This window comes from Cygnus olor, chromosome 1 (assembly GCF_009769625.2).
Source record: "Cygnus olor isolate bCygOlo1 chromosome 1, bCygOlo1.pri.v2, whole genome shotgun sequence".
In the NCBI taxonomy this organism is placed as follows: domain Eukaryota; kingdom Metazoa; phylum Chordata; class Aves; order Anseriformes; family Anatidae; genus Cygnus; species Cygnus olor.
In genome coordinates this window covers 77752473-77778526 of record NC_049169.1, presented here as the reverse complement: position 1 = coordinate 77778526, position 26054 = coordinate 77752473, and the positions used below count along the sequence as shown (strand labels likewise).

Sequence of the window (26054 nt, the reverse complement as noted above, 5' to 3'; positions counted from 1 at the left end):
TCAGAGGGATATAATTACACGTAGCAGATTTAGGAGCTAATTCTTTGCTTCTCTCTCCCTCTCTGTCTCTCTCCCTCTCTCTCTTTTTACTCTGCATTCTATCAACATAATTATTTTTTGACTGCAGACTAACACCCAGAAATTGACAGGCATCCATTATAAGCAGCAACTTGTTCACCAAATTGAAAAACAATGAACTGCAGGTTTATATGTGCCCATTGTCATACGGAATTACCATGGCTTTGTTCCACAAGAGGAAAAAGCTAATGGTTTTGAAACAGCAGGTGACAAAACACATTCTTTTTTTTTTTTTTTTTCCTCCCCTCTTATCAGTTTGTTGATGAAGTCATTACGAACTGGGGCCCAGAATAGGGTTGGCCTTATTTTTAGCAGATAGACTTTTAATGAGTTCTATTGTGGAGACAGTCATGTTGATTTGCTTACATTTTTTTTCCCCCCCTTCACTCAGAAACTCCCAGTATTGAAAAGCTACTATCAAAGGACTGGAAAGACAAGCTTCTTGCCATGGGATCAGGGAACTTTGGAGAAATAAAAGGTAACACTCTTTCTGTGCTACAACTGAGAATTAATATACTTATATCATGGGCTTTATGGAACTTTGTTTGTTTGTTCCTTTTCCTTCCCCTCCCCTTGAAACATAGTAATTCGAGGCTTAAATGGAGTGTATGCTCTCCATCTGTAGTTAATGTAAATAAATAAAACGTTATATTGCCCTAAGTGAATTAATTTATATAAAGCTGTTGTTGCACATATCATTCTGCATTATATGAGGACGCATCTTGTTCCTGGACTGAAAAAAAGTCAACTCATGTATCAAACACAGGCTTATGTGTGGTGTCAGAGTATAGCAGAACTCAGCTTCTGAAATCTAAGGGTGATCAGACGTCCCTGTTAATGTTTGTACAGATTTTGATGATGGAGATTTTTTTGACTTTTGCATGTGTAGAGAAAAAAAAAAAAAGAGCAAAGTTTGTGTAATGGTATCTCTAGGTACCAAAATTAGCCAGTGCAGATTTTAAAAGACAGCGTACAACATCTGTGCATTAAAGCATGTTCTTTTAAAGCCGTACTCCAGAAGGAAAATGACAAAATTTGACCACTCTCCAGCAGCAGTAGCTTCTGCTTTGCCAAGATATTTCCCCGTTTTATATATATGAGGTCATTTTAGGGAACCTGTAGTTGTTCGTAGTTGTTTGTTTTCATGTAATTTAATATTTTTCAATCATTCTTCCTGAATACTTGTGATGAGGAACCAGCTCAAAATACATGTGTGGCAAAAAACTTAGTTTTCAGAGCAGCCGTTATTATTCTGAAAAGAAGCAGGGAGTCTGATCCTTCTTCCATTTCTATCAGTGTACATCTGGAGTAGCAAAATCAAAGCCAACGTCGTTTTGGAAATGTGAAAGTAGAATGAAATTAAAATTAAACCCTTCTTTTATGCTTTTAAATGAGATTTTATCCCTCTCCATTATTTTTGTTTTTTTTTTGCTTACTAATGGTGTCCCCAGTACAGAGATCCTCATTCAGACAGGCTCCCAGACCTTGTGCCTGGCAGGTTGAAGGACCTTCTGTGCAAGAGGTGGGCAGTATTCAGGAAAGACTGCAACATGACATGCTCTGAGAGGTTAATACATGGGTCAGTGTGCAAAGATGGTGTTATTCTAGTTACATGTGCCTTCCAGCTTGTCACAAATATGCCACCAGCATTAATTTGCTCTAGTCCTCTGACTTACACAAGTAGAAAAGTATGCCCCTTGCTTCCCCTAGTTTCTTTCTAAGAGTCTATAATTAAAAAAAAGAAAAATAAAATAAAAATCATTACATATGTAGGATAACTTTAGAACAGAATATCGTGCTTCAGCCCCAAACGGGCTGTGATATTATTGTTATAACCAAGGGCCAAACTCTGTGTTCTTCATTCCCACTGAGCCGAGCGCATTTTCTCCGCGCACGCAGAGCAACAGGTCATACAGAACAGGGTAGCCACTGGGCTTACCTGTGATTTTCGTTCTTTGAAAGTACATTGTTCTGAAGTAACAGCATCATCTGCCATGGACTGATGAATCTTTAAGAAGTTTTGGGCCTAAAGGACGCACTGGCGGCTTTCATAGCCACTTTTGGGTGTGTTTCGGCAATTCTTGCAGGATTTTTGGAGCTGCTTTAACTCCTGGTGTGCTGGAGCTTGCAGGAGTTTTCCCAGCGCTTCTCTCCTTCCGGACTCGCTGAAGCTGCACTGAGAAGTGCTGCGGACTGCGAAGGCAGTCTGCTACCAGTCCCTGTGATCTTGTTCTCTTGGAGGGCAATCTTTTTTCTCCCTTCCTCTCTTTCCCTTTCACAAGTTAAACTTGAAAGTGGCAGCAGTAGCTCTATGCTAGCAGGAAAGAAATTCAACAGTCCTTTCAGTCTTGCCTGGGGAGAGGATGGGGAGCAACAACACAGCCTCAAAGAAGAGTTTGCTCTGCTTTAATTTTTGTTTTTTAGCTTCATATTTTGAACACAAGTTGAGTTATTGTTCTGCAGCTCTGTTCAAAAGCCTCACATCTGAGGCTTTTTAGTGCAACTGTGGTGCTATGGTTGGGGGGCATGGTTATTAGGTGTTTGGATCAGGTTTGGCAGTAAGCTGTGAAAACAGGCGCTGGTTTATTTTTCCTACTGACTGCCGTGACAGTTGCAATTATTGTCCATTGTTCCTAGGTGGCTGGAAAGGAGGGAGGATACAATAGAGCATTGCCCTCTGGGGGTAAATGAATTTGACTTACAGGTTCTTGGGGGGTCACGCAGGCTGATTATTTAGTGCCCAGGAATGCGGTTTTCATGGCACCGCCAGTCATGAACGGCCAACAAACAATGGGTCAGCTGTATTGCAGCTGTATTTAGTAAGACAACATGAAAGGTGTGCAAGTGGAGCTGTTTTATACTCACGTATGCGTGTACAAACACCCATATATTACACTAGAAAATGTTTTTGTCCTTCTACATGAATGTGCAGTTATTAAGTTTTCCAGTTGTGATTTTTTAATTAACTTCTCTCTATATTTGGCTTGGCAGCTGCATTTTTTTTTCTTTCATTTCTATATTAGCGATATTTGGAAACACTGTACAAGTAGTGTCTTATTAATACACCCTGGAATGTGGACAGCACTAGAAGCTGTACTGCCCAACTGTCTCATGCACTGAATCGTTTTTTCCATATAACTGTTCAAAATTTCATTGTGTTTTTCATTAGATCTGGGGGAATTTTAGTATGTCATGTGCTAAAGTCTCAGCGCTAGGCTACATATTGTTAATGCCCAAGTCTGTGTTATTACCATTGAATTTTATTCTCTGGCAGAGATTAAAAGAAAGGGAGATGAAGTGGAAGACTTTATTTTCTATTAGTGTTATTTCTTTTAAGTTAGAAAGCAATAATATTTTATTAAAGATAGAGGAGTTTGTGAATGGCGGGAATAAGTCACCAGACTCTCTAGTTTTGTATTCAGTTCTTTCTCTTACTTGCTTTGTTACTTTCAGTAGCTGCTTTAAGTCCCCTCTTCTTCATTTGCATGCCTGTAAAATGGGAAATCCATCACAGAGAATCTGCAAAGGTTTGCTTATAAACTTTAAGGTCTCAGTCAGAAGGATCTGTGTATGTCCAGCTATTAAAGGAAAGGGAAATGTAATAAGACATTTCAGGGCTTGACTGAAAGATATGGCAAGGGAATACCCTTACAATGAATATGGGGCAAAGTCTAGGAACTGTCGTATCTGTAAAAATTTAATTCCAATGCCTCTGTTTGTTTAGAGAGGTGGAATAGGTTTAAACAAGTAATGCGAGTTTGGCAATGGGTATTTCTTAAGAATTTTTTTTTTTTTAAATCCATACAATTTTTACTCTGTTTAGAACAAGTCAGTCTATAGTAAAACCGACAAAACTTGCAATTAAATGGAAATATTTTTAAATGAAACTGTAAAACTATATATTGAACTGGTTAAAGTCTGTTCAAACTTACTTATATCCATCATATTCAAGAATGGGGCTCCAAAGGCCTCTGGGTTATTAATGGATATTGCAGTTCATTGGAGTCAGCGAGGCAGAGAGAACTTCAGCTCTCAGACTGATCATCTGTAGGAAGAGAATTACGGCTCCTCTCAGCAGAGCCTTCGGATGCTTGTGAACTGCCGGGTGGCAGTGGCTGCTTTCCTCCGACACGATGCTGCCGAATGCGGCAGGTGCAGCATGCAGGATGGAGCATTGATAGCCTAAGGTGTGAGAAGTATACTTCCAGGCTCTTCAGTATCAGTGGCCATCCCCATACTTAGAAAACAGGCATGAGACTTGCATTGTGCTGGCGTTGGGCCTCCTCTGAGCAGACTTCAGGGGAGGCTGCTGGCCCCGGGCGGCCAGGTGCATCGTGAGGCAAGCGGTCATGCCTATGCGGCTGGGAGCGAGGCAGCTTCGTCCGCCATGAAAAATCTCTTTAAAACTTCCCCGGTGTTCACAAAGCCTTTCTTCTAATCTTGTTCATCTCTCACTTATCGGGAGTTGTCAAGAAGTATAAATACGTATTTTGTGTGTTCCCCACTTAGCTAATTTGAATAGGCGTGTGGAACAAAAGGCTAAACTGACTTTTGTTTCTAATCTTTCTGAGTTGATTTTCTGTTGAAGTGAAGGCATTGTTAACAGTGATTGTGCCTGAATGTCTCAAGAAAGGCTGGACAAGCCTGAACCTGATTTTCTGTTGTTTAAAAATCCCTCTCTGTTGTACAGGTTAGTTCCTAAACAAGCCTGGCAAACGGTTTTCTGCATCCAATGTCAAAGAGATTACCATTAGGGGAAATTCAGCTCCTCTTTGTATTCACTTAAATTTAGGTGACTCCAAAGACTTTACCAGAGTAACTCCAGATTTATGAGTGTAATTGAAAGCGAGATTAGCCTACCAATCCTAATCTTTAATGCATGATAACATAAGACGTTTGTTTTGTGTGAGAACCAGTGCTCCAAGTTACATGAAGTGTCTGTGCAGGTATTACATCCAACTGTGTCTGATGTATGATAGAGCCGTGTTTGCCCAGGCTCTAATCTTGCTTCTGTGTTGGGAAGATGGGGCATGAGAGAGTACATAGTGAACGGTCTTAGGGCTGCCAATAATGGATAAAGAGAAATAATCCATTCAGTGATACTATAACTCGTTAGAGCCCGTGAATTAAAGACATATGTTATATAGATTCAATGTATGGATTAAAACGGATAATCTGGTAGGTGACACACAGAATCTTGAGATAAGTGGGCTATGCCGATTCGGTATATGGATTGTGAAGGATAATTCCATTTAAGTAACGCTGGACAAGTTGAAGACAAGTAAGCTTTGGGTAGTGCTCAGGTTATGTGCAGTAATCCAGTGAGTGACACGTTGGATCTCATAATCTGTAAACTGAAGGCAAGAAAGCTCGGGATTCTGCATTTAGATGTGGACAGGAAGAAGGTGGGGGGGGGGGAAGGGGAGAGATTATTCATGGGGAATACACTGAGTTTAAACCTGTGACTAATGAAACGCAGATCCCCAAGAGATGTGTGAAAGCTGCACACTTCTGTAGGAGCTGTGTGAATTTTGCATTTGCAAATTAGTGGTCAAAAAATGTTTCCAAACTTGTGTCAGATGTGGACGTTTTGTCTTTTCTTGTGCGGATAGTGTTGTATTTGGAGTGGGGAGAGGAGGGTGAGAGAGTCTTAAGTGAAGGAGGTAAGATACATGTGGTTGTTGGCTTTTAACTGCGATAAATTCAACACTTATTGCAACCTACTTAGTGGTTTTTTTGTGCTTATTTTTTGGGGGTGTTTAATGGTTGGCAATTTGCTGACAGTGAGCTTTAGTCCTTTGCTAATATCGCAAGAGTGCTAGCGGGGGAACTTGCCCAGCGGCACACAGGGGAACCTACGTTTTGAGAGGACATTTGGCAGCTGCCGAAATAGTGGAGGTTGATCACAGTGCAATGCAATACTCTCAGACTGCAGGGCAGTAGACAGTGCCAACTGAGCCACACCAACGCAGAACATCTTTCAGGCCAAATGGAAGTCTGAAATGGAGATTGTGACTGGATGGAGTTGCTCCTATTTGACCCTAGAATGGGAGGTTAGTTGGGGACAGTGTCTGTGAAGGGAGGGTTGGAGGAAACTTCCCTAAAGCATCTGAAATGCAAAATCTGAGAATTTGTGGCAAAGCAGCAAATTCAGACTATTTGGGATTATTTTTTTTTTCGTAAAGATACTTAGTGTGATGAGAAAAAAATCAGATTCTGTTTGAAGCAAATTCAACTTTTATTTTAAAAAGTATTACTAATGGAGAAAGTAGAATAAAAATGAACTAATTAGAGTAGCAAATGCCAGTGGCTTTATTTTATTTGAACATGTGGTGGTCAAACCACTGTGTTTAGACGTCATCCAGAGTGCTGGATGACAAAAAGGACTTAAACCAGTTCTTCTTTGTACTAAAATTACCTCAAAGATGTACTGGTAAAGTTGAATGTTGCTGAGCTACAATTACCAGTTTGTCAAAATAAAGCAAATACATAGATATTTCTTACTGTTTGTACTGCTGCTGCATAAAGTTCCACTAGCAAATGCTGTTTCTCTAGGCTAGTTCTAGCTTGTTGTCTAGACAGTCAAACAAAGAATAACCTCTGAGAAATAGTCAAAATACAAATGTTGTCTATTCCTTTTGTAACCTTGACAATAAGTTACTAACCTGGTTGAATACCAAGCTTTGTTTGCAGTCTACTGTACCAAAACTTTTTATGATGGCAAATGAAGAATGCTCACTGACAACTTCTTTCCAGTGTTGCGAAACAGTAATATGTCGGGCTGTTACAGAGCAGACGGCTAAGTTTTTGTCCCCACAGAATTTTAATTCGTGAGGGTAGTAATGGCAAAAGATGGTAATTGTTCATCATTTGTTTTTATTGGTTCTGCAAAGTCTTCCACTGAAACCTAAAATATTAAGACTGTCCACATGGTGAAATATATAACTTCCTTTGAGCTTGCTGTTCTAAAAAGGACCTTTATTTGCAAGCAAAAAAGATTCGTTACATAAATCTGTGGGTGCAGGCAAATAGGTTTGAATTCCAGGCTTTTTCTTTGTTTGTTTGTTCTTGTGGCAGTGGCCTGCTAAGTAAAAAGCAGTTGGAAAGTTTTATTTTATTATGCTGAGTTCCCATATCAATCAGATGAAGTCATTTAATTTAGGAAGGTAGGTAGCTGTAAGTGATGGCGGTCATTGTGTAGTAAAGTTGGCTTAAATGCTTAATGAAAAATGCCAGTTTTTGAATGTTTATGTCCTAGCAGCTCCAAGATTTACTGGCTTGAAAAGCTGTGTGCCAGTCTGTAATAAAACACTCCCTGAAGTATCGATTAGGAAAGCATCAAGGGAGTTTGCACATGTGCACAAGCACATACCCACATCCAACCACAAATTCATACAGGAACACCGCATCAACACAGAACTTACGAGTACATACTCACTGCTCAGTCACAAACATTTGACATTTCTGTTGTGAGTGAGGGAAAAGAAGAGCTTAAATTCTGAACTTACCTCTGCCGCTGAGGTCTGTTTATCAGAGCACGTTTGCTGAAAGCACGTAATGGCAGCTCCGCATTGCCTCACATATACAACCGCGGGTGACGTCAGCGGTGCATCTGCCTGTGCAGCAAGGGGAGAAGAGTCCTCTTTAAAATTATCACTAGGTTTTAAATAGATTTTTTTTAGGGGAAGCGTGACAAAGATTAGTTTGCTTGTCATCAGAAGAAAACTAGGCAGCCTCTCTATTTTACTTTCCTGATCTCCTTACTGAGCAGAGTAATACTGGCTTTAGATTTCTAATGAGACAGAGCAAAGGTAAAATTGGGATGGGGGAAGAAAAAGAGTTGGCAGTGGGATGAGAATGACAAGCTCAAGACAAGATACTGGAATAGAACCCTCAAGAAAAGATACTTGGTTTATGGACTGCTGCCCTGATATTTTTATTCATTCTGTGGATATAATAACGTTATTGCTAGTAGGAGTTTAACTCTTCTGAGGACAGCTTAGTCAATAGGCTATTCGGTTTGAGAAGCCTCCTCAGCTCTTCTTTTGATTTTATATTGAAACTGTTACATCTCCTAGCCTAAAAAATCTCACTAAAAATACATCACTGCAGCAAATGCTTGGACATGCTCAGATTTTAGATGGTTTATGTGTTGTAGTTATGTCCCCATCAGAGCTAAGTTAACCAGAAGCTGTGCTGTAGCACGGTTCTGTCACTTGGTTAGTGTGAGAGCGTCAGTAATTTCCTCATTCCCAGCGCTCCTCTAGACAGGACCCTGGCTGATATCAAACTGGGTCAAGCAAAGCTGAAAGTATTTATACACCGCCTCTCCCTGCTAAAGTCTGCGGTGAAATTTGTGGCCTTTACTGAAATTGTTCGTCTGATGACTTCAGCAAGGCCGGCAATAAAACAGCCTACAGTGTGTGAAGTTAAGAAAGGCTTCAGAGAAATTTCTAAAACTTCATGCCTCAGTTTTCTCATATGTAAAAGTAATACATAACAGTGCCTTTTTACCCGCTTTCAGTCTTTAAGAAAATCAATTAGCTAATGCTTTGAAATTAGAAAATGCTCTATACTGCATGCTCTAATTATTATTATCCATCTCAACATTATTTAAATACAGAGTACTTCAAAATATTCTTATTTCCATTTAATGTTTTTTTCTTCTTCTACAAAGCTTTGTAGATACAGGAGGATTTTTTTCTTTTGTAACTATAGTTAATGATATGAACATAATACAATATTATTGTGTCTTCTAGGCTTTATAACTCGCACATTGTTTTCTTTGATTTTTCTTTGAAAGACAGATGCTGACAGTTCAAAAGCTATTTACATAATTACCTTGATAGTAAACCGACTCGGGGGATGAATTTCACTGTGTGTGCGCGCGCGGGGGAGTGTGCATATGTGCACCTCTGATTGATAACATTCCTAGTTGTTTAATTGAGACATGTCACCGGGATTCGGGAGAGCCTTGCCTCATCTCTGCCCCTTGCAGAATACACTGGGTGCCACGCAGCTGCGATTAGATCTGTAGGTTGGCTGCAAGCAAACAGTCTGATCACTTGAACATTCACAGCAAACGCTTCAAATGCCTGTTAAAGAAAATATTGGCTTTCCCAATTTCTCATTTACATTCTCATTCTGTCTAATAAATTACAATGAAGTATTTACTGTTTTGATCGCAAAAGCAGTTTCTCTGCCTTTTTTTTTTTTCCTTTGGTTCTGTTTTGGATGGATATGCCAAGGTTTCTCCTGTTCGTTTTCTCACTTTAAGTGTGTCATTTGGTCATATTGGTGTCTTCATTCTAATGTTTATTAAAATGTTACTGTGACTGCCAGTTTGAGACTGTGAATCAGAACTAAGAATGTGTAATAGTTTATTTCACATTTGAGTAAATTTCTTTTACTACTTAAACACTATTATGGATAGTGTTGATCTGAGATGAAGTTTAGGTTTGGCGATACAGAATGCCACTAATTTGAGTCTTCTTTTATTGCCATCTGCTGCGGGTGTTGCATCCACAAACACGTGTTTTTTTTTTTCATTCCGGATCTCTTTTTGTGGTGGTAGAGAATAAGCTGATGCATCTGGGGAGCATCTTTTCCTGGGCCATTCACTGTTATCAAATCATAGCGTGTACTCTGATGCTCTGTTGCCTGTGGTGTTTTGATAAGTTGTGAAAAATCCACATTTTGCCATTGCAGCAGTAGAGTACATGAGAGAAAGGTATGAGCACCTCCAGCAATCTCTGGAAAGGCAGGTGGCCTGGTGGTTAAAAGCTTTGTTAAACATGAAATGTGCAACATCTATTTGTTGTGGATCTGACGGTAATTAAGAGTAATTTTTGAGGCAGCCATTGATGTATGCCACTCTCCTTGTACTCCTCACTCAATACCCATGTGAAGTAGTCTAGCTTGCTGTCAAGCTCTATGTGGCAATAAGGGGCACTTTTTTTCCCCCCTCCCAGCCATTCTGCGTGGTTGGAGTGAAAGCACCACGACCATCTGAATGGTGGGTGCGGAGTACGGAGCAGGCAGGCTAAAAGAGAGAAAACAGCGGTGTAGGACGGAAGTCCACAATCCTTGACTGCATACAATTTACAGCGTCTAGAAGTTGGCACAAAAATGGCAACTTGTGCTCTAACTTGGTAGTGTATTTTAATACACGTTCCTATCACTGAGTATACTTTTGTAGTGACCAAAACTTTTCACCATTGCATAAATAACTTTGCATATTGTTTGGCCTCAATTTGTTATGCAAACTAAGTTATTTATGAATGGTAACTGTTAAATGGCAGTTTTGATATTTCCATAAATATTTATTTGTTTTGCTATTTCCACAAAAGAAATTATAAAAAAGGTGTGCTAGGTAGTAAGGGCACAATAAAAAATACCAAACTTAAAACGAACACCTCATATTACAATCAAGACAGTCTGATTGAAGTACTTTTCTTCCTTTTAATTTTCACACTTCTATAAGCCACCAGTTATCTGCCAAAAAACCACCTGTGATTCATCATCAGTGTGGCTCATATGGATGTGTGGGTAAAGCAAGGGGAAATCTACCCCTAAACTCACCATCTCCCGGTGGTCTCCCATATCTGATCTTCCCTGGTTTTGTGCAGGTTACTTGAGAATATGGCTGTCCGAATACTTACTTTGCAGGGAATGATACCTTAAAGAATTAACATTGTAATGATACGTTATCAAATTTATTGGAAAGATGAGTTAATCGCATGAAAGCATGTACTAAGCTGTGTTTTCCAGAAAGTATTCTCCAGAGAAAGGGTTTTTTTTTTAAAGTTGTCAGTGATAAATTCTCCCCTCGAGTTTATTAGCAAACTGAGATTGTTCAGGAAATGCAGTGCAGGAGGGCTTGGTTTTGTCAGACTACTTCCACTCCAGCTGATAAGCCAAAGGGTTTACGTATTGTACTTACTGAGTTAGTACATGAAGCATCCCCTTTGGGCCCTACAAAGTTTCTTTAAAAGATAAGTAATAACAAAGAGGTCGAGTCCTCTGCATCCCTCCAGGTGCACAGCCATGGTGTGCCTAAGTGTTGGGCTTCACTGTCAGCTGCTGTCCCTGACCGCTTGCTCTTAGCTCACCCACACCTTCTCCTCATTCCTGCAGCTTACGGCAAGCTGTCATTTTCCCCGGGGAAGCAGCCTGTTGCTCCTCTGTAGGTAGACGAGACAGCAGAAGAACCTATGGCAGCTGGTTGCGCCTGCAGCTGTGGGGTTGTTTCTCGTCGCTGCCGGGGCGGGGCGCTGGCGGGTGAGGAGTTCTGCTTGCACTGCCGAGGCGGGTGGGAGCGTTCAGATGACGGCTCTGGGTACCGAGATGTCTTCTGCCCCTGCATCAGTCACTCTGTGACCCCTCTGCCTGTCAGTCTGCACACATGGAAACATTTTTCCACCTTTCATAGAATCATTAAAGGTTGGAAAAGACCTCCAGGATCATCTGGTCCAACCATCCACGTACCACCAGTATCACCCACTAAACCACGTCCCTAAGCACCAAGTCCGACCTTTCAAAGGTGTGGTGGGGATTAACTTAACTTGACAAAGTGTTTGTTGATTCCCAACTGAGAGCTGGCGTGGGATCTCAGAATACGCTGATGAACCAGTACTAGCTGAGTATCTTTGATGTGTGTTGCTGTATGTGTCAAATGAGTTATTTGAGAGTGATGATTTTTTGCTTACCCTTCGTTGAAAACTAACCCAATCCTGTATATTCCTTCTCTCTATAGTTCTTTCTCTCTCACTCTTCTGAATCCTCATAAAAGTTTAGAATAAAATATTTTTCTTTTTTCAGATATGTCAGTGTGTACATCATGCTGTGCTGCCAGTATCAGTACACTGATAGTCAACAAAGTGAACTGCTAGCAGCTGATAGGGCAAGGAAGGAGCTGTCTTTCAAATAATTCTGCTGTACATTGTGGAAGCATTGCACAGTTTTTCCTGGAGAAAAATCCACAAAGGGCAAACGAGTGACAATAGTCACTTCTAACTAATTGTATGTGCAGGTGGCAAGTGCATTACTTAAAGCAGTTCTCTGTCTCCAGTATTTGAAATAAAGGTTGTAAGTTAAAAATAATTTCTTCACCACTGCTAAAACACATTCTACCAGCTTTTAACAGAACAGTTTTAAAGTTCAGTGGTTTTGGTTTCAATGTGTTTCTCCAGTTCCCAGGGCCTACTACAGTTTTTTGTATACCATATCTGAGGATATTTTGCTGTAGCTCTCTGTTGTATAATGAGCGTATTTTCACATTGATCTCTAGCATTGTAATAAAAAGTGAATCATTACATTTCCTTTATATGTAAATATGGATTCTTTGTGTTTTATTTGGTGTACATAACTGTCTACAAATGCTTTAAAGGGCTTGGCTAAAGTAGCAAATGGGGATGCTGCTTGGGAGAGCAAGGATGAAATTAAGTAAATGTAAATGAAACCAAATATCAAGCAAATAGCCCTAATGATGACATTTCAAAGACTGTGGCCCAATCTTCTGAGGCATGCAGTAGATGATTCACTATTTCAGATATTTCAATCCAATCTTGAAAGCTGTAGTAAATATATTGTAGGGAACATTCCTGCACTGGCAGGGGGGTAGACTAAATGAGCTATTACCAGTAGCTCTTTTCCATGTCTGACTGATAGTTGGCTAGGAACGTGTTCAGTATAGTCGCCAATTTTTCTTCTTTTTTTTTTTTTTTTTTTCTCTTGGAGAGCATTGGTGACATTGGCAGAAGAACACTTCCTGTATTTTAGAAAGGTCTGTGTGGCAGGGTTGTCCCAAAAAGCAGACTGTTTTGAGAGGAGGCATAGAGACAGATAGTCCTAATCCTTTCCTAAAGCTTTTTTTGAGAAAGGATTTCATAGGCTCTGACTCATATGAGAGGGTGTGGTGGTATTGGGTTTATCTGTGGATTAGCTGCTACACATACTTTCTGGTCTTCTAAATTCATAGTAAAATGATACTAGATGTAGTGCCATTTTTGTTTCTAAAGTGTGATTCATAGTTTTTGATTTTTCTTGGAATTTTTCCTTCCCTTCCTTTATAACCACTGTCATTCTGTAAGGAAGGAGGACTTCTTAGAGAATGATTTAGAGATAGAGGCAGTCAGTTCCTGCGTCTGTGTCTGTTGAGCTCTCCTATAAAAAGCAGCTAATGACAGTAAAAATGAGAGATGGTGACTTGCACTTAACTCAGTTTTTCTGATATATTTCTGCAAGACTTTTTCCTTTAAAAATACTTAGCAGCAGCAACGACAGTGCTACTCATTATTGACAATTTAAATACTGTATCATTTCATCTTCATCAGGGCGGAGCAAAACGATGCAGCTGGCAGCGTGCTGACAGCTGCCGTGTGTTGTGTGAGCAACAGCGAGGAGGCAGAGAGGTTGCCCACACCAAGGGGACCTCCCTGCTTCCCATCCATTATGCAGGAAGGGTAACACGCACCTTACAGCTTCTGCAAGCGTCAGAGCATTAACGTGTCTTTGTCATAAGTTTCTGCCGAAAATGTGACTGTTTCTCCAAATTGCAAGTGTTGATTTTGATCCCCCGAAATGTAAACAGTGTTTAAAATTTGAAACTCTTTCAAAACAGGCAGTATTTTTTCCCTATTGATCTGATAAAAAGGCAACAGAAAATAGATGAAAGAGCAAGGAAACATTGAAGGGGGACACCAGATCAGAGCCTGCATACAGAATTATCCTTTGTGGCATTTTCCTGTGGAAGGACTGTGTGGTTCTCCTAAAACTTTGCTTGCAGTGAACCTGAAAAATTGAAATCTAACTAGCTCTAAATTTCCTCTCTTCTCTTTACATTTTTTTTTTTTTACACCATATGATGCTCAGGGACTCCAGAAAGCCTCGCTGAGAAAGAAAGGCAGCTCATGGGTATGATCAATCAGCTGACCAGTTTGCGTGAACAGCTGCTAGCAGCTCACGATGAACAGAAAAAACTGGCTGCATCGCAGATCGAGAAACAACGCCAACAAATGGAGCTGGCTAAGCAGCAACAAGAACAGGTGAATGATTATTATAGTGGCTTTCAGTTTAAATTGTCTTCTAGAAGGACTTTCCAGTAGCTTATCTTTTAGGGTCTATACTTCTCAAATTCATTCTCCACCTTTTTTTTTTTCCGTTTGTTTTCTTAGGCAAAGAAGTTTGAATGAAGATATATTGTAAGAATGCTTTAATTTGCAATATATACAATGGTTCTTTTTGTCTTTTAAAGATATGTCTTCCAGTTTCGGGGTATTCTCTTCCGATAGTTTTTCTTTTAAATCAGTGTAAAGAAGTGTGCAAATTCATCCCTCCTGAATAATCTTCCAGTGCTGCTTGAATTCAGTGATACTGAATAGGAACAAAACGTAGCATTTGGGTTGTAATGTGACAAATGAAAAAGATTGTTTTGCCAACTGTGGAAAAAAGTGAGGAAGAAGAATATAAAGTTAGTGAACAAGTTTGACTTTTTTTCTTCTACACTTGAGAGGCTTGATTTTCAGCTCTCACAAATATTCCCTTCACTGAAAATGCAAACATGTTTTCACACATGAACAGTTCCAATGTGAACACATGGACACATTATATTTTATGCAAAACTACAACTTTTCTAACAAATTTGCACCACACAAATTTTAACAGAAGTGAATGTCCATTTATGCACCTGAACATGAACAGAAAACCCACGGATGTCTGATTTAAAATCTTGTCAGTAGTCCATCCTGATGCCTCTTGTCTGGAAGATTTTGGTCTGAGCATGCATCTCAGCTTGTAATGAAACTTGAATGTGAATTTTTGTGAAACTCAGAGAACTCTGTGAATTCAGTCATGGTTGTCATACTTCAGTGTTTGTATGGTAGCAAACAAACCTTAAGATTCTAAAGCATTGCTGACATCCTCAGACATTCTAGCCTTGTTTTTCCCTGTTTTTGATTATTTAAAAGCCTTATGTTAAATCCTGTACATTTTGGCCTGAAATTCCACCTGGGGAGAGCGGGAGAAGTGACTTAAATATTAAACTAGTGAAGTTGTATCACGCTGTTATTTACATGGAGAATGTGGATGAAGGTGTGAAGGTGTAATTGGCCAGATCCTTCCGTGAGGAGACGTCCCACAGGAGCTACTTCCTTTGCCCTGACTATAAGTCATTACTGCTATAGAATGGTTGAATGATTTAAAAGTGAAAAAGAAAATAAAAAAAGAAGGTAAAAATTCCTGCGGGATTATTATTAGGATAACTAGAATTTCTTTTAATTTAAGAAATTGTGTAGAATTCTGTTATATAGAAACTAAAATAACCAAGCTTTCAAAAAAATGAATTGATAAAAATTATTTTGGTTGCTTAAAGAGAGGCTCTAGAAAGAGAACACTTGCTTAATCTTGTATATGTGGAATTACATGAGCGAGTGTTTCTTATGCTAATAGTTTAATAAAAGAAATGAAAGAAAATATCTAAAGAGAAAAATGCACAAAATTCCTCTCAGTAAGTATGTATAAGTAAGTTCCCATCTGACCCTGAGATGTGTACACATACCACAGGGGAATAGCAATACTCCTTAATGTTTGTACTGCTAGGCTAGCTATTCACAAGAGCAGAGCTTTTGTGATGACTTGGATGAAAGTTTTTCAAGTTTGCTTTTTCAGTTTGAGGCGTATAATGGTTTATCTTCATCAGTTTTCTGAGAACTCTAATTTGATTACACTGTTGTCTGCATTTTCCTTCACTGTATGCAAAATATACCTACCTTCCCAACCATTTAGGAAATGGTGGGAGAGGGTGGAAGTCCGTATGGAAAACACACGTGACTTTGAGAGGAGACTTGCAAGTACTCCATCGACTTGTGTGGATCTGTTTCAGCGTAGAGCTGTGTAGACTTGCACTCTGCCCCCTTAGTTCCTTTCAGCGGATGTTGTACCCATCAAAGCACAGAGAGTCAAAGTGATTTTTCCATACCTAGTTCCAGTCCCTTTGCATCCGTTTCTGCACCAATGAAATACACCCACTGCCTCCTGGGTGTCACATTTCCTCTCTTGGAAAACTTTGAATAGGTGGTACTAAATATAAAAAGAATTTTACTATCCATCCTCCTCTTTTTTTTTTTTTTGGCTTTTTCTGCCTTACCCTACTATTTTCCATCTTCGCTGCCAGTATTGTTCTTTCTCCAGCAGGGAGGAGCAGATGAGTGCTCACTTTTTTGTGACTTCAGTGTGCCATTTCAGATAATGAGAGAGGAGAGATTTTTGCATCAGTCTTCTCCTAACATCCAGCATAGCATTTCCGTAGGATTCCCTTTCAAGCTAGTATTTGCTGTTGCCACCCACCCTTGAAGGTTTATTAGCTTAACAGCACAGGTTAAAGAACCAAGCAGGGCGGAATATGACTATGCAGCAACTCCATGAATGATTATGTATATCTCACATTTCTTCTGTGCAATTTCTCCACAGATTGCAAGACAACAGCAGCAGCTCCTGCAGCAGCAACACAAAATTAACCTTCTTCAGCAACAGATCCAGGTCAGAGACTGCATCTCCACCCGTGCCCCTGTTATCTATTTCGTTTCTGTTCCCCCACGGTTTCCCTCAGCCATCATTGTCATAGTTTTTTGTTTTGTTTTTTTTAAATCTCTGCCAGTGGCTTATGTCTTATTTGTGGAAAAACACATGAGAATGTTAACTATCATTAAGCAAAAAAATTCTGTAAGGTCCATTTCTGTAAGTCCTTGTGTGGTTAACACTGAACCTAGAAGGATCAGGAAGCAGATGGGAGAGCAAGGTGGCGTTAGCAAGGGGTTGCTGGATCAAATGCTCTGAAATTGCTCTTCAACTTTAGATCAGGAGTGGCAAAAAAATGTTGCCAAAAAGTGTTGGATTGGAATGGATCTCTGACAGCTCTGTTTTTGAGGTTTTGCTGAAGCGGTTCTCTTCAGTGATCTGTAATCAAATGTCTCTCCTTCCTGCTGCCTGAGGTGCTGAAAGTCTGGAAACTTTCAACACATTGGGTGAGGTAATTGTCTGAATGAGAAACTGGTCAAAAGGTTGGTTAGATTCTGGAGAGCAACTGTGAAAATCCTAGGTATCTGCACATTTACTCCTAATAGGAGAAAGAAGTTGTTAACCAGTGAACTTTATTAAACCTCTTTTTCCTTAAAGCATTTGAAAGTTTCTTTTCGTGCCATTGGTTGTATTTCATTACTTCTCTTGCAGGTATATATATGCATAGCCCTGTCTTGTGAACAATGCAAATCAATTTGACAATAAAGTTTTTCAAAGAATAAGAAAGGCGGGGGTTGACATTTTACAGCTATCTAGTTATGGTTGAATTTCTGACTGTTTAAGTGTGCAGTTATTTACAGAGCAATGCAAGTCACTGTGGAAGTGGATGTTATGTTCTGTTTGTACAATAACATCAGGACCTTCCTTCCAAAACATCTCTTTAACGTTTTAGAATTAGTTGCATAAAATTATGTGCCACATCCTTAGCTGCTCTCTGAAAACATAATTCCCTCAAAATCAGAGGAGTTGTATGGCTTCACACTAGCCAAAAAACTGGCTGTCATTTTCAGAGGGTATTCTTTCATCATCAGGACTTTTGTAACTATGAAAAACTTCTGGGGAAGTTCCATCCCTCTGTTACAAGGCAACATATATAAGAAGGGCTTTGTTGTTGAAAAGAATTTTGATATTGGAAAGGCCTAGGTTGGCCTTGACCTCTGTTTGGTTGGTTGGTTTTGGTTTGTTTTGTTTTTTGTTGTTTGTTTTTATTTTTATATATATATTTTTTAATCCGTGGGAGGGATTTTTCTTTATTGCATTGTCTTTAATAAGGCTAATAAAGAAAAACAATACAGGATTTCTACTATAGCAAGTAAAGTATTTACATTTTTACTATTTAGCTATGAGAGTAATAGAGGAAGTTGTTGTATAAGCAGTGAATAAAAGTAAAGTGAAGTAACATAATTTGACCTCAAGCCTTTTAAGTTATAAGGTCTTGTAGATAAGAATGAAGTATGTCTTTTTTAGGGTAGTAGAAAACACCGATTATTGATAATGGGATATAGAGTCTTTCATCTCTTGATCTCTGATCCAAGTTTAACCTAAGTCAGTAGTAAATGAAAGTCAGCTAGCTATCATCTGATACAAGCTGCGAGCCTAAGAAATGATTTGGAGACCTGTCCCAAGGGATTTAGGATGAAATATTGACCCTTTCAAGGTCAGAGTTTCACCTCCAGGGTCCACTTCACACAAAGCCCATCAAATTTGGGGCACCCTCCTTTTGGATGGTCACATGATAAAGGTCAAGAATTGAACAGGCAGAGAGACAATACTGTCCTCTCATTCCCACAGAGATAATCTATTTGTAGTGAAATTTTGATTATGCTGCCTACCTCTTAACGGTTCCATGGTCTGTATCATCTTGTAGTCTTGCGAACCCTAGTTGCAGTCCAATTATTGTTAAGTCACTGAGAAAAAAGCATTTTAAAATAATAATAATAGTAAAAACACTGTCGATGAATACAAAGCAATACATTTCTTCTCAGTTGCATGCTTAGTTGACTGTTGTCAGAGCAAAGCAGCAATTCCTGAAGAAATCTGCCATTTTATATAAATGGAGACAATGAAATCACCCCAACATGCCCATGTTTAAAACGGTTGGTGAGTTTACAATCAGGTTATGGTGGGTGGAACAAAACTGTGACATGAATGTAGCTGGGAGTTCAGATTTTCTGACCATGCCGTAATTAATCTGAGAGGCTTCTGTCACATTGGCCTAGAATTTTTAAATAGCATTAGATTTATTGACAGGGAAATATTCCTACAAAGTCTGGATAACTATTTGACTTATGTGCAATTGAATGATTAGGCTGCAGTTATGAACACAACCTATTTATGACAAAGGATTCATTTTACTTAAGCCAATTTTTTCTAAGCTTGTAAGAGTTGCCATAATTCCAAATAAATTAGTACACAGAAAAAAAAAAAAGCTATTGAAATATTGTATTGAAAACATAATACCTTAAGGTTAAAAAAAAGTACAACATGGCTGACCCCATGATTTATGACTCTTTTCTCTAAGAGCACTAACTTGGAAACGTTTCCCCTTCTCCTTAGCCCAGCATACAGTCAGTCACCAATATGCACACAATACATAAGCAGAGAGAGGTTGCAATGTACCTTGCCTCCTTAGAGAACTGCAAATGCTGAGTATAACTACATTTCAATTAAACTAGCCACTTCTGTGATGCTGAGGAAAGATGCGTTAGCTACTTGAGCTTAGAAGGATGTACCTGGCACATGAGTGTCTAATTGACATTATGTCTTTTTCAAATTCATCCCTTCTGAACTAACTGGAAGGAGGTTTCATTGACACAGACTAGCAGCTTGTCTTTGTCTAGGGAGTTAAGTAAAAGGTAATGCTAAATGGGAGACAAGTTGCTGATTAGATTAAAATCAAGAATCCATATAACCTCATAATGCTAAAACATGATTTATAGAAGATTTTATGTTTTGGCAAATTGTTATAATAATTTTTATCTGCTTTTTGGGATGGTCTACATCTAGTTTGTGAAGGGGGGTTAGTTTCTCTGAATAATGAATTAAACCTTCTCCCATCTTATTTTATGCCGCTTTGGAATGCATCCTCCCATGCACACTGCTTTCAGTTCTGTTTCATCTTCATGTGTAGTTTCTGCCTGCAGAGTCTTTAGGATCTTCTGTCCTGCACAGCTCAGTCTTGTTATTTTAACCAGAAGTGAAGCTTAAATTTGTATTGTGTTCTGTTTGCTCTCATGCATCAACAACCCTGAAAATTTCAATCTGTATTTTTGAATAGCTCTGTAGTGATCTGCAGCTGTAGAACAGGCTGAGGAAAGAGCATGTAGACACAAAGTATTGCTCAGTGAGTTCTTGGACGAAATCTGGTTTTCTCCTTCAAGGCCTTAGGGGATCTCGCAACATCACCTCCCCATCTTCTTCTGTGAGGCCACAAGTGATTTCCTGGTATTCTTGCTCTCAAACATGTTGCAGACTGGGGCTCCATAGCTGTCTCATCAAGTGGGCAGAGAGTGAAAGAAACTTGAAGGCTAGATGCTGCTTTTTCATGGTTCTGAGCTGGTCCCCGGTACAGGCAATGAGCATGCTTGCCTTGAAGGGTGTCTTTGAGATGCAAAGTTTTGTGCCATGGTACAGTATATACCTTCCACTTGCTCAGAGAAAAAGTCTAGCCTAGGTTGATGGTTGAATAGTTTGCTTTGAAGCTCAGTGACAAAAGTCGCTTTAATTGAACTATAAATGAAATGCAGTTGTTAAAATTCATAAAGCAATTCATATTCAATAGGGCATGGTTGGTAAAATAGGTCAACCTTGCAGCCCAAATTGTGATAAAACCAATGTTGCTAATCTCACTATTTTGTAGAAAGCCTGACAGTGTTTTGGTTTTCTTCCTCAAGCCCCAGCTCTTGGAGTCATGTGATGACAAAAATGCCAGCTTTCATTTATTCAAAATGTAAATTTTCAGCTCTCATATTTCCAGGCAAAACTTGAAACCATGAACACTACAAGTTCCAAAATTAGAAGGCAAACAAAACGGAGGCCAAATGTTGTTTTTTAAACTGTTCTGATTTTTAGTCAATTTTTTTTTTTTTTTTGGAGAGCCCAGCTTAAGATCTTGGAATGCTTCAGGTTGCCAATAATGTAAAATTAAGATCTTGAAGCAGCAAGTAGCAACAGTGCTGCTTTACAGTGTCTCTAGCACTTGGGCCATGGTCTTGTTTGACTTTTTAGTTTTACACTGCCAGTACTTAATTACTAATTTGTATTCAATTCTGGGCAATGTAATTAGATCAAGAACTGAGTGCTATCTGAAACTTGAGGGCAATTCCTGCCAGACAGCAATCATTTGATGACTGCGTCTTTGTAATACAGGGTTCTTGTTTTCCTTCAGAACAAGAGACTTGTCAGAAGATGTTCTGATGGGACATCTTTTCTGTTGAAAATAAGGCTCTGAAGAACGCGTGGATTATGACGAAGTTCTGATGCAGCTCTAGGCAGCTGTGCGTGCGGCCTGCGCCATGGGCCAGGCAGGTTGTGACTTCTGCTTGGCGCCTGGCCAAGCTCCAGGCAGCTCCAGGGCCTGGTGGCACCTGGCAGGCTTGCCCCAGTCCTCCAGAGGCAGGCTCCCAGGTGAAATGCTCACCCAGGCCTGGATGGGCTTGAGCTCTGCAGGTCCTTAGCGGCTTGTCTGGCAGGGACTGTGGGCACCACCACCCTCCAGATTCCATGTCTCTTTAGGTTACAAACTTCCTGTCTTTTGTGCATCCCTTAGCTGCCCTGGGTGTCCTCCCGGCTCCAAATAAGGCTTTCTTCCAAGAGCATGGATCCATATTTCCATCCTACCCACCTGTTGTCAGCTGGCAGTGTCCCTTTCCACATGAGTTGCATTGGTAGATGGAGAGGCCTGGCTGTTCTAATATGTTGCCAAATCAGAATATTCCCATTCTCATTAAGTTCTGAGGTTTAAGGTGTTGTTCCAGTTTGGAATGTAATAAAATCTTGAACACTTGGAATTTCCTGCAATATGGTTAGGTGCTTTTGTTGCCAGATCTATTTTTCAAAATCTAGCTATATTTTGGGGGGAAGGAAAGAAGGATTTGGTTTCTGAGTTACACAGAAGTTCAGAAAAATATTTCTTATGCCTAAGATGCCAAGTTAGAAATGACACAGTTGTTATTGTCAAAACTTTCCACACGCAAAGAGGCTCTGGTTTGATTCCAGCCTTCCAAAACACTGGTAAGGAGACCTGCTTCCACAGTGCTTTAGATACCGTAATTTACACATACAGTTATCTGTGGAGACAATTTTTGTTGTTGTTTAGATTTGTTGTTGATTTTGAACTGCTCAGGTGAGCAATCATTTGTTATCCAGAACTGGCTGGTTGATGTTCAGGCCTGTTTGCATTCTCTTTGTGCAAGAAAACATTGAGATTTTGGTTAGCATGGTAACAGATGAAATTTAGTTGTAAAAAGTACGAGTTGACACAAGAAGACACTGACTGTTTGAATTTACATGAAGAAATCTGGAGATTTGTTCCCTGCCCCAACAAGTTTGCACTCTAAATTATACTTCCAACACAGCTCATCTTTTCATTTTCTGTGTTCGGCTGGAAAGCAAACTCCAGCAGGCCACTCCGTGAGCTAAATACTTGGAGTAGTTTGTGCCTATGATTTGGAGGGTAGAGATCCTTGCCCTTAGTTCTTGCCCTGCTAGTGTTTACTCAGTGCAGCCTTAAGGACTTGTGAAATCTCTTTCTTGCTCCCTAGCTGCTTATATGCCTGTAACCCAGATTTCTGTGGGAGGCTTTAAAGGGCCATAGATGATGAATCCTTCACTCAAGACACAAAAATGAGCAACCACTACACAAGCGGTTGGTTACAGATTTAGTTATGTCTGTTACTTCTGTATTATCGTTTTGCCTGGGAATTTTGATTTTCTCGGAAGTCAGTGACAGCAGAGCAGTGCTTCATGGTGCTACGACCCCTTTGCAAGCCATTGCACAGCAGAACAGTATTAGTTCTTCTGTAATTAAAGTCCTTTTTGCATATCAGAGAGAGGTGAGGACAAAAGGTTTCCTTGGTAGACAATAAAGCTGTTGAAGTGAGGGCCTGATCCAACTCCCACTGAACGTAGTGAAAAGACTCTTATTCATATTAGTGGGAGTTTAATGAGACCTTTCTTCAGTAGAAAACTGTGAGAAAGTATCTTCCTTCTCACTCTGCAAAATGTTTTCAGAACAGGCTCTGTCCACTGAGCCAGTTTGTTTTTTTGTTTTGTTTTTTGCCAGTGTGGATATGACAAGCTGTGACTGCACAGTCAAACCAAACAGGCTCATAGATAGGTTGGGGACATTTTGTCCAAATTCATCAAGTGTCAGGAGCAGCTGTTTTCCTGAAACTTATAAACATGGGCATACTGGATTTAGTGAGACAGGCCCAAGAAGGAGTCACACTGCAGCCTTTCCCATGACTTTGCAACCTCTTCCCAAACAACTGAGGTTGCCGGCAAAGAGGCTAAACAATTGTTTCTCACAAAAGCTCTGCAGCTGATGTCCTATCAGCTATCAGAATAACTCGCCTGTCCCTTAAGCAGGGAAAAGCCCCTGGGAAATTAATTATTTGAAAAAGCAAAACAAAACAAAATTAAAAAAAAAAAAAAAAGATGAGGTTTGGGGAGGAGATAGGAAAAGGGGAGGAGTGAGAAGAAAAATCTAGGCTAGAAGTCAGAATGAGCTAATTGCTTCTTGAGTTCAGCAAATAACGTATGTGTTTTGCTGAAGGATATGATGTATGCACTTTAAAGTAACCTATGGGCCTTCACTCGTTTCCATTACCCAAAAAGTTAAGTCATATAGAAGACTGCAGCTTGATGATCTGTTTATCTACACTTATTTATGTGCAGAGGAGCATTTTCTACTTATATACCACAGTTTTACTCCCAAAGATTACCTCTGTTGCAAGCATCTACTTCAGTCCCTGGCCTCTCCTACATTCTTACATAACCCAAATTTGCTGACTGGCGTAATTGCACCAATGCAGGCAAGGAGAATCTGTTTGGGATTTGTGTAAACCTGAATTTATTAGGATTGCAAGAGTATGCTTTCATCAGATAAACCAGCCTGTTGCCTATTCTGAGCTACACGATTACAACACTTGCAGATAGTGAAGTTTTCTTCAGTGTCAGCAGTCCAAACATTAAGAAATTATGAATTTGTTTTAAACTTCATGACCTTTTTTCTTGTAATTTTAGCTTTTTGTCTTAATTTCCTTTTTTGTTACTGAGATTTTCATATTTTCTTGCACAGTCAGAAGGGAGGGTCAGAAACTTATTTTTATTTAAAAGTAATAAAAATACTCCAGCAGCTTGGACTGTAAGAAAAATACCAACAGACATCAGAGCAGGCAACATTTTAGGCAAAGGCCTTATCTTGGTCTCTCTCTCCCCTAAGCAAACGCTGTCTCTGAGACCTCTTTACAGTCCTCTGTCTTCCCTTGCTTTTTCAGACCCCCTCTCTAATTTCAGCATCTCTGAGGTTCACCCCACAATTTTTACCCCATCTTTCCACTTCCAGCTCTCTGACATTGTGATCTTCCTTATGCAGCACCACCCTTTTCCTCATCAGCTTCTCCTTTCTGCCAGCTCTCTCATTTTTTTTAAATTCCTCCCTTGTCAATATTTCCATGGTCGTTTAATGGTTTTGATCAGTTTTATTGGCTATAGAGAGTACATATGTCATTTTGTGAATGTTTTTGTTCAAAATATGTGAGGTGGTAGACCTGTGCATATGTGAGCTGTGTTCCCGTTCATGTACCCATGCAGGTATTTATGCAGCATGCAGCAGAGGTACAGGAGCAGAAAGTACCACAGTAGTTTGAGTAAGTGGCTTGGGAAGCTGAATGTGAACTCTTTATAGCTGTGATCTTGGCAAAATGGAGTGTGTGCAGTCATGAGCACTTCTGTTGTGCAGCCAAAAAAGGCTGCCACTGCTGCCTCTGCAGTAAGGTAAAGCAGGAGATAACAATAAATTTTTTACTGCTGGCTGGCGGAGGTGTTTAGGATGTGTTTTCTTTATATCTTCATCCGCCCCTAATTGAAGATGCTTTAAAATTGAATGACTAGCAGTCAAAACGTGTTTGCTTCAAGCTGAGAAGAAAAATGCTGGTGTCTCTGCTTCCAAACTGATTGCGCTTTGTACACAACTGACAGCCACAGTCACTTTGAGTGACTGATAAGTGGGAAGCTTTGCCACTTATCAAGGAATGCACACTGAAAAGAAAGGACTGGAGCCGTTCAGATGCTTTGGCATGTTCAAAATAACATCTCACATCAGTCAGACTCAGAGGCACTAGGAGACATTTCAAAATAAACTTTGTATCTATCTATCTATCTAGAGGCAAAGATTCAATTTAACAGACAAATCACTATGTGGCATCACATTGGCTCTGAAAATGAGAACATCGTTATAATGGTCACCAGTTGCAAAATGACTCAGCTACGTAAGTTGAGAGCAATTATTGTAGGGTCCCACCCCCAAAACAAACCTAGATTTGAAAATTCACTACTGCATATCATTCTAGTGATTTCTATAAATTGGGGGTTTTCACCCCTGTTGGCCAAGCAATATTTGGTTTGTGTATCATGTGACAGCCTGAAGGATCCCAAAGATAATGAAACTCAGCCAAATTCTGATGTTATTTATTTCTTCTTCAGTTTTATGGAATATATTTGGGATTCCGTAGCGTTAACTAAAATTAGAAATGGGTTTTAAGGTTACATAGGAGTTGCTACACTTTTCAATGATACACAGCATGAACAGAAAATGAAACTTCGGTACGAGTTTGGTGATACTAATATTACCAAAAGGTGACCTGCAGGAACTGAGGCATGAAGAGTACATTTTCTTGTACTGACTCCAGTAATGACAGAAGTAACAGCCAGTGTATGGTTTGGCTGGTCTACTGGAGGTGATAATTTTCAACCTATCTTAAGAAGCATCATAGGAGTTAACCCGTTAGAATTCTCCCTGCAAACAAGGACATGTTGTAGAGCTGAGATGGGATGTGGGTCTTCATGTAAAGCAGTAGAACAAGTAGATGTAAGCAAGTGCGTATAATTTCCTAAATCGGAATTTGAACAGGAGAGACATAGTGTTGACTCGTGTCCCCTAGTAACACTCAAAAAAAAAGTTATCATGACTGCTACCTGGTTTGCAACTCTTGTCCTAGCAACACTGGCAGTGTTGCTGTATAAGGACTGTTATTTATATGCTGTGATTCTAAGCACTGCATCTGAGCATCTGATTCTGCCCAGCTTCTTCTATCTAAAAGGGTTATTTTTCTAACCAAAGTGGTTATATTTGAGAGACAGGTTATGTTTGACATTCTGGAGTTGCTACCAGCTCTCAT

General features: G+C 39.7%; 1 protein-coding gene across 10 annotated transcripts in view; it reads left to right on the top strand.

Moving 5' to 3' along the window:
• Positions 1-26054, top strand: part of SOX5 (SRY-box transcription factor 5) — a 645390-nt gene that overhangs the window by 478544 nt on the left and 140792 nt on the right. For all 10 annotated transcript variants that reach the window (XM_040565762.1, XM_040565757.1, XM_040565750.1 and 7 more), the window contains 3 exons: positions 470-556; positions 13951-14123; positions 16546-16614. In XM_040565762.1, coding sequence (XP_040421696.1) covers positions 470-556; positions 13951-14123; positions 16546-16614 — 329 coding nt within the window. The remainder of the gene's footprint in view (positions 1-469; positions 557-13950; positions 14124-16545; positions 16615-26054) is intronic.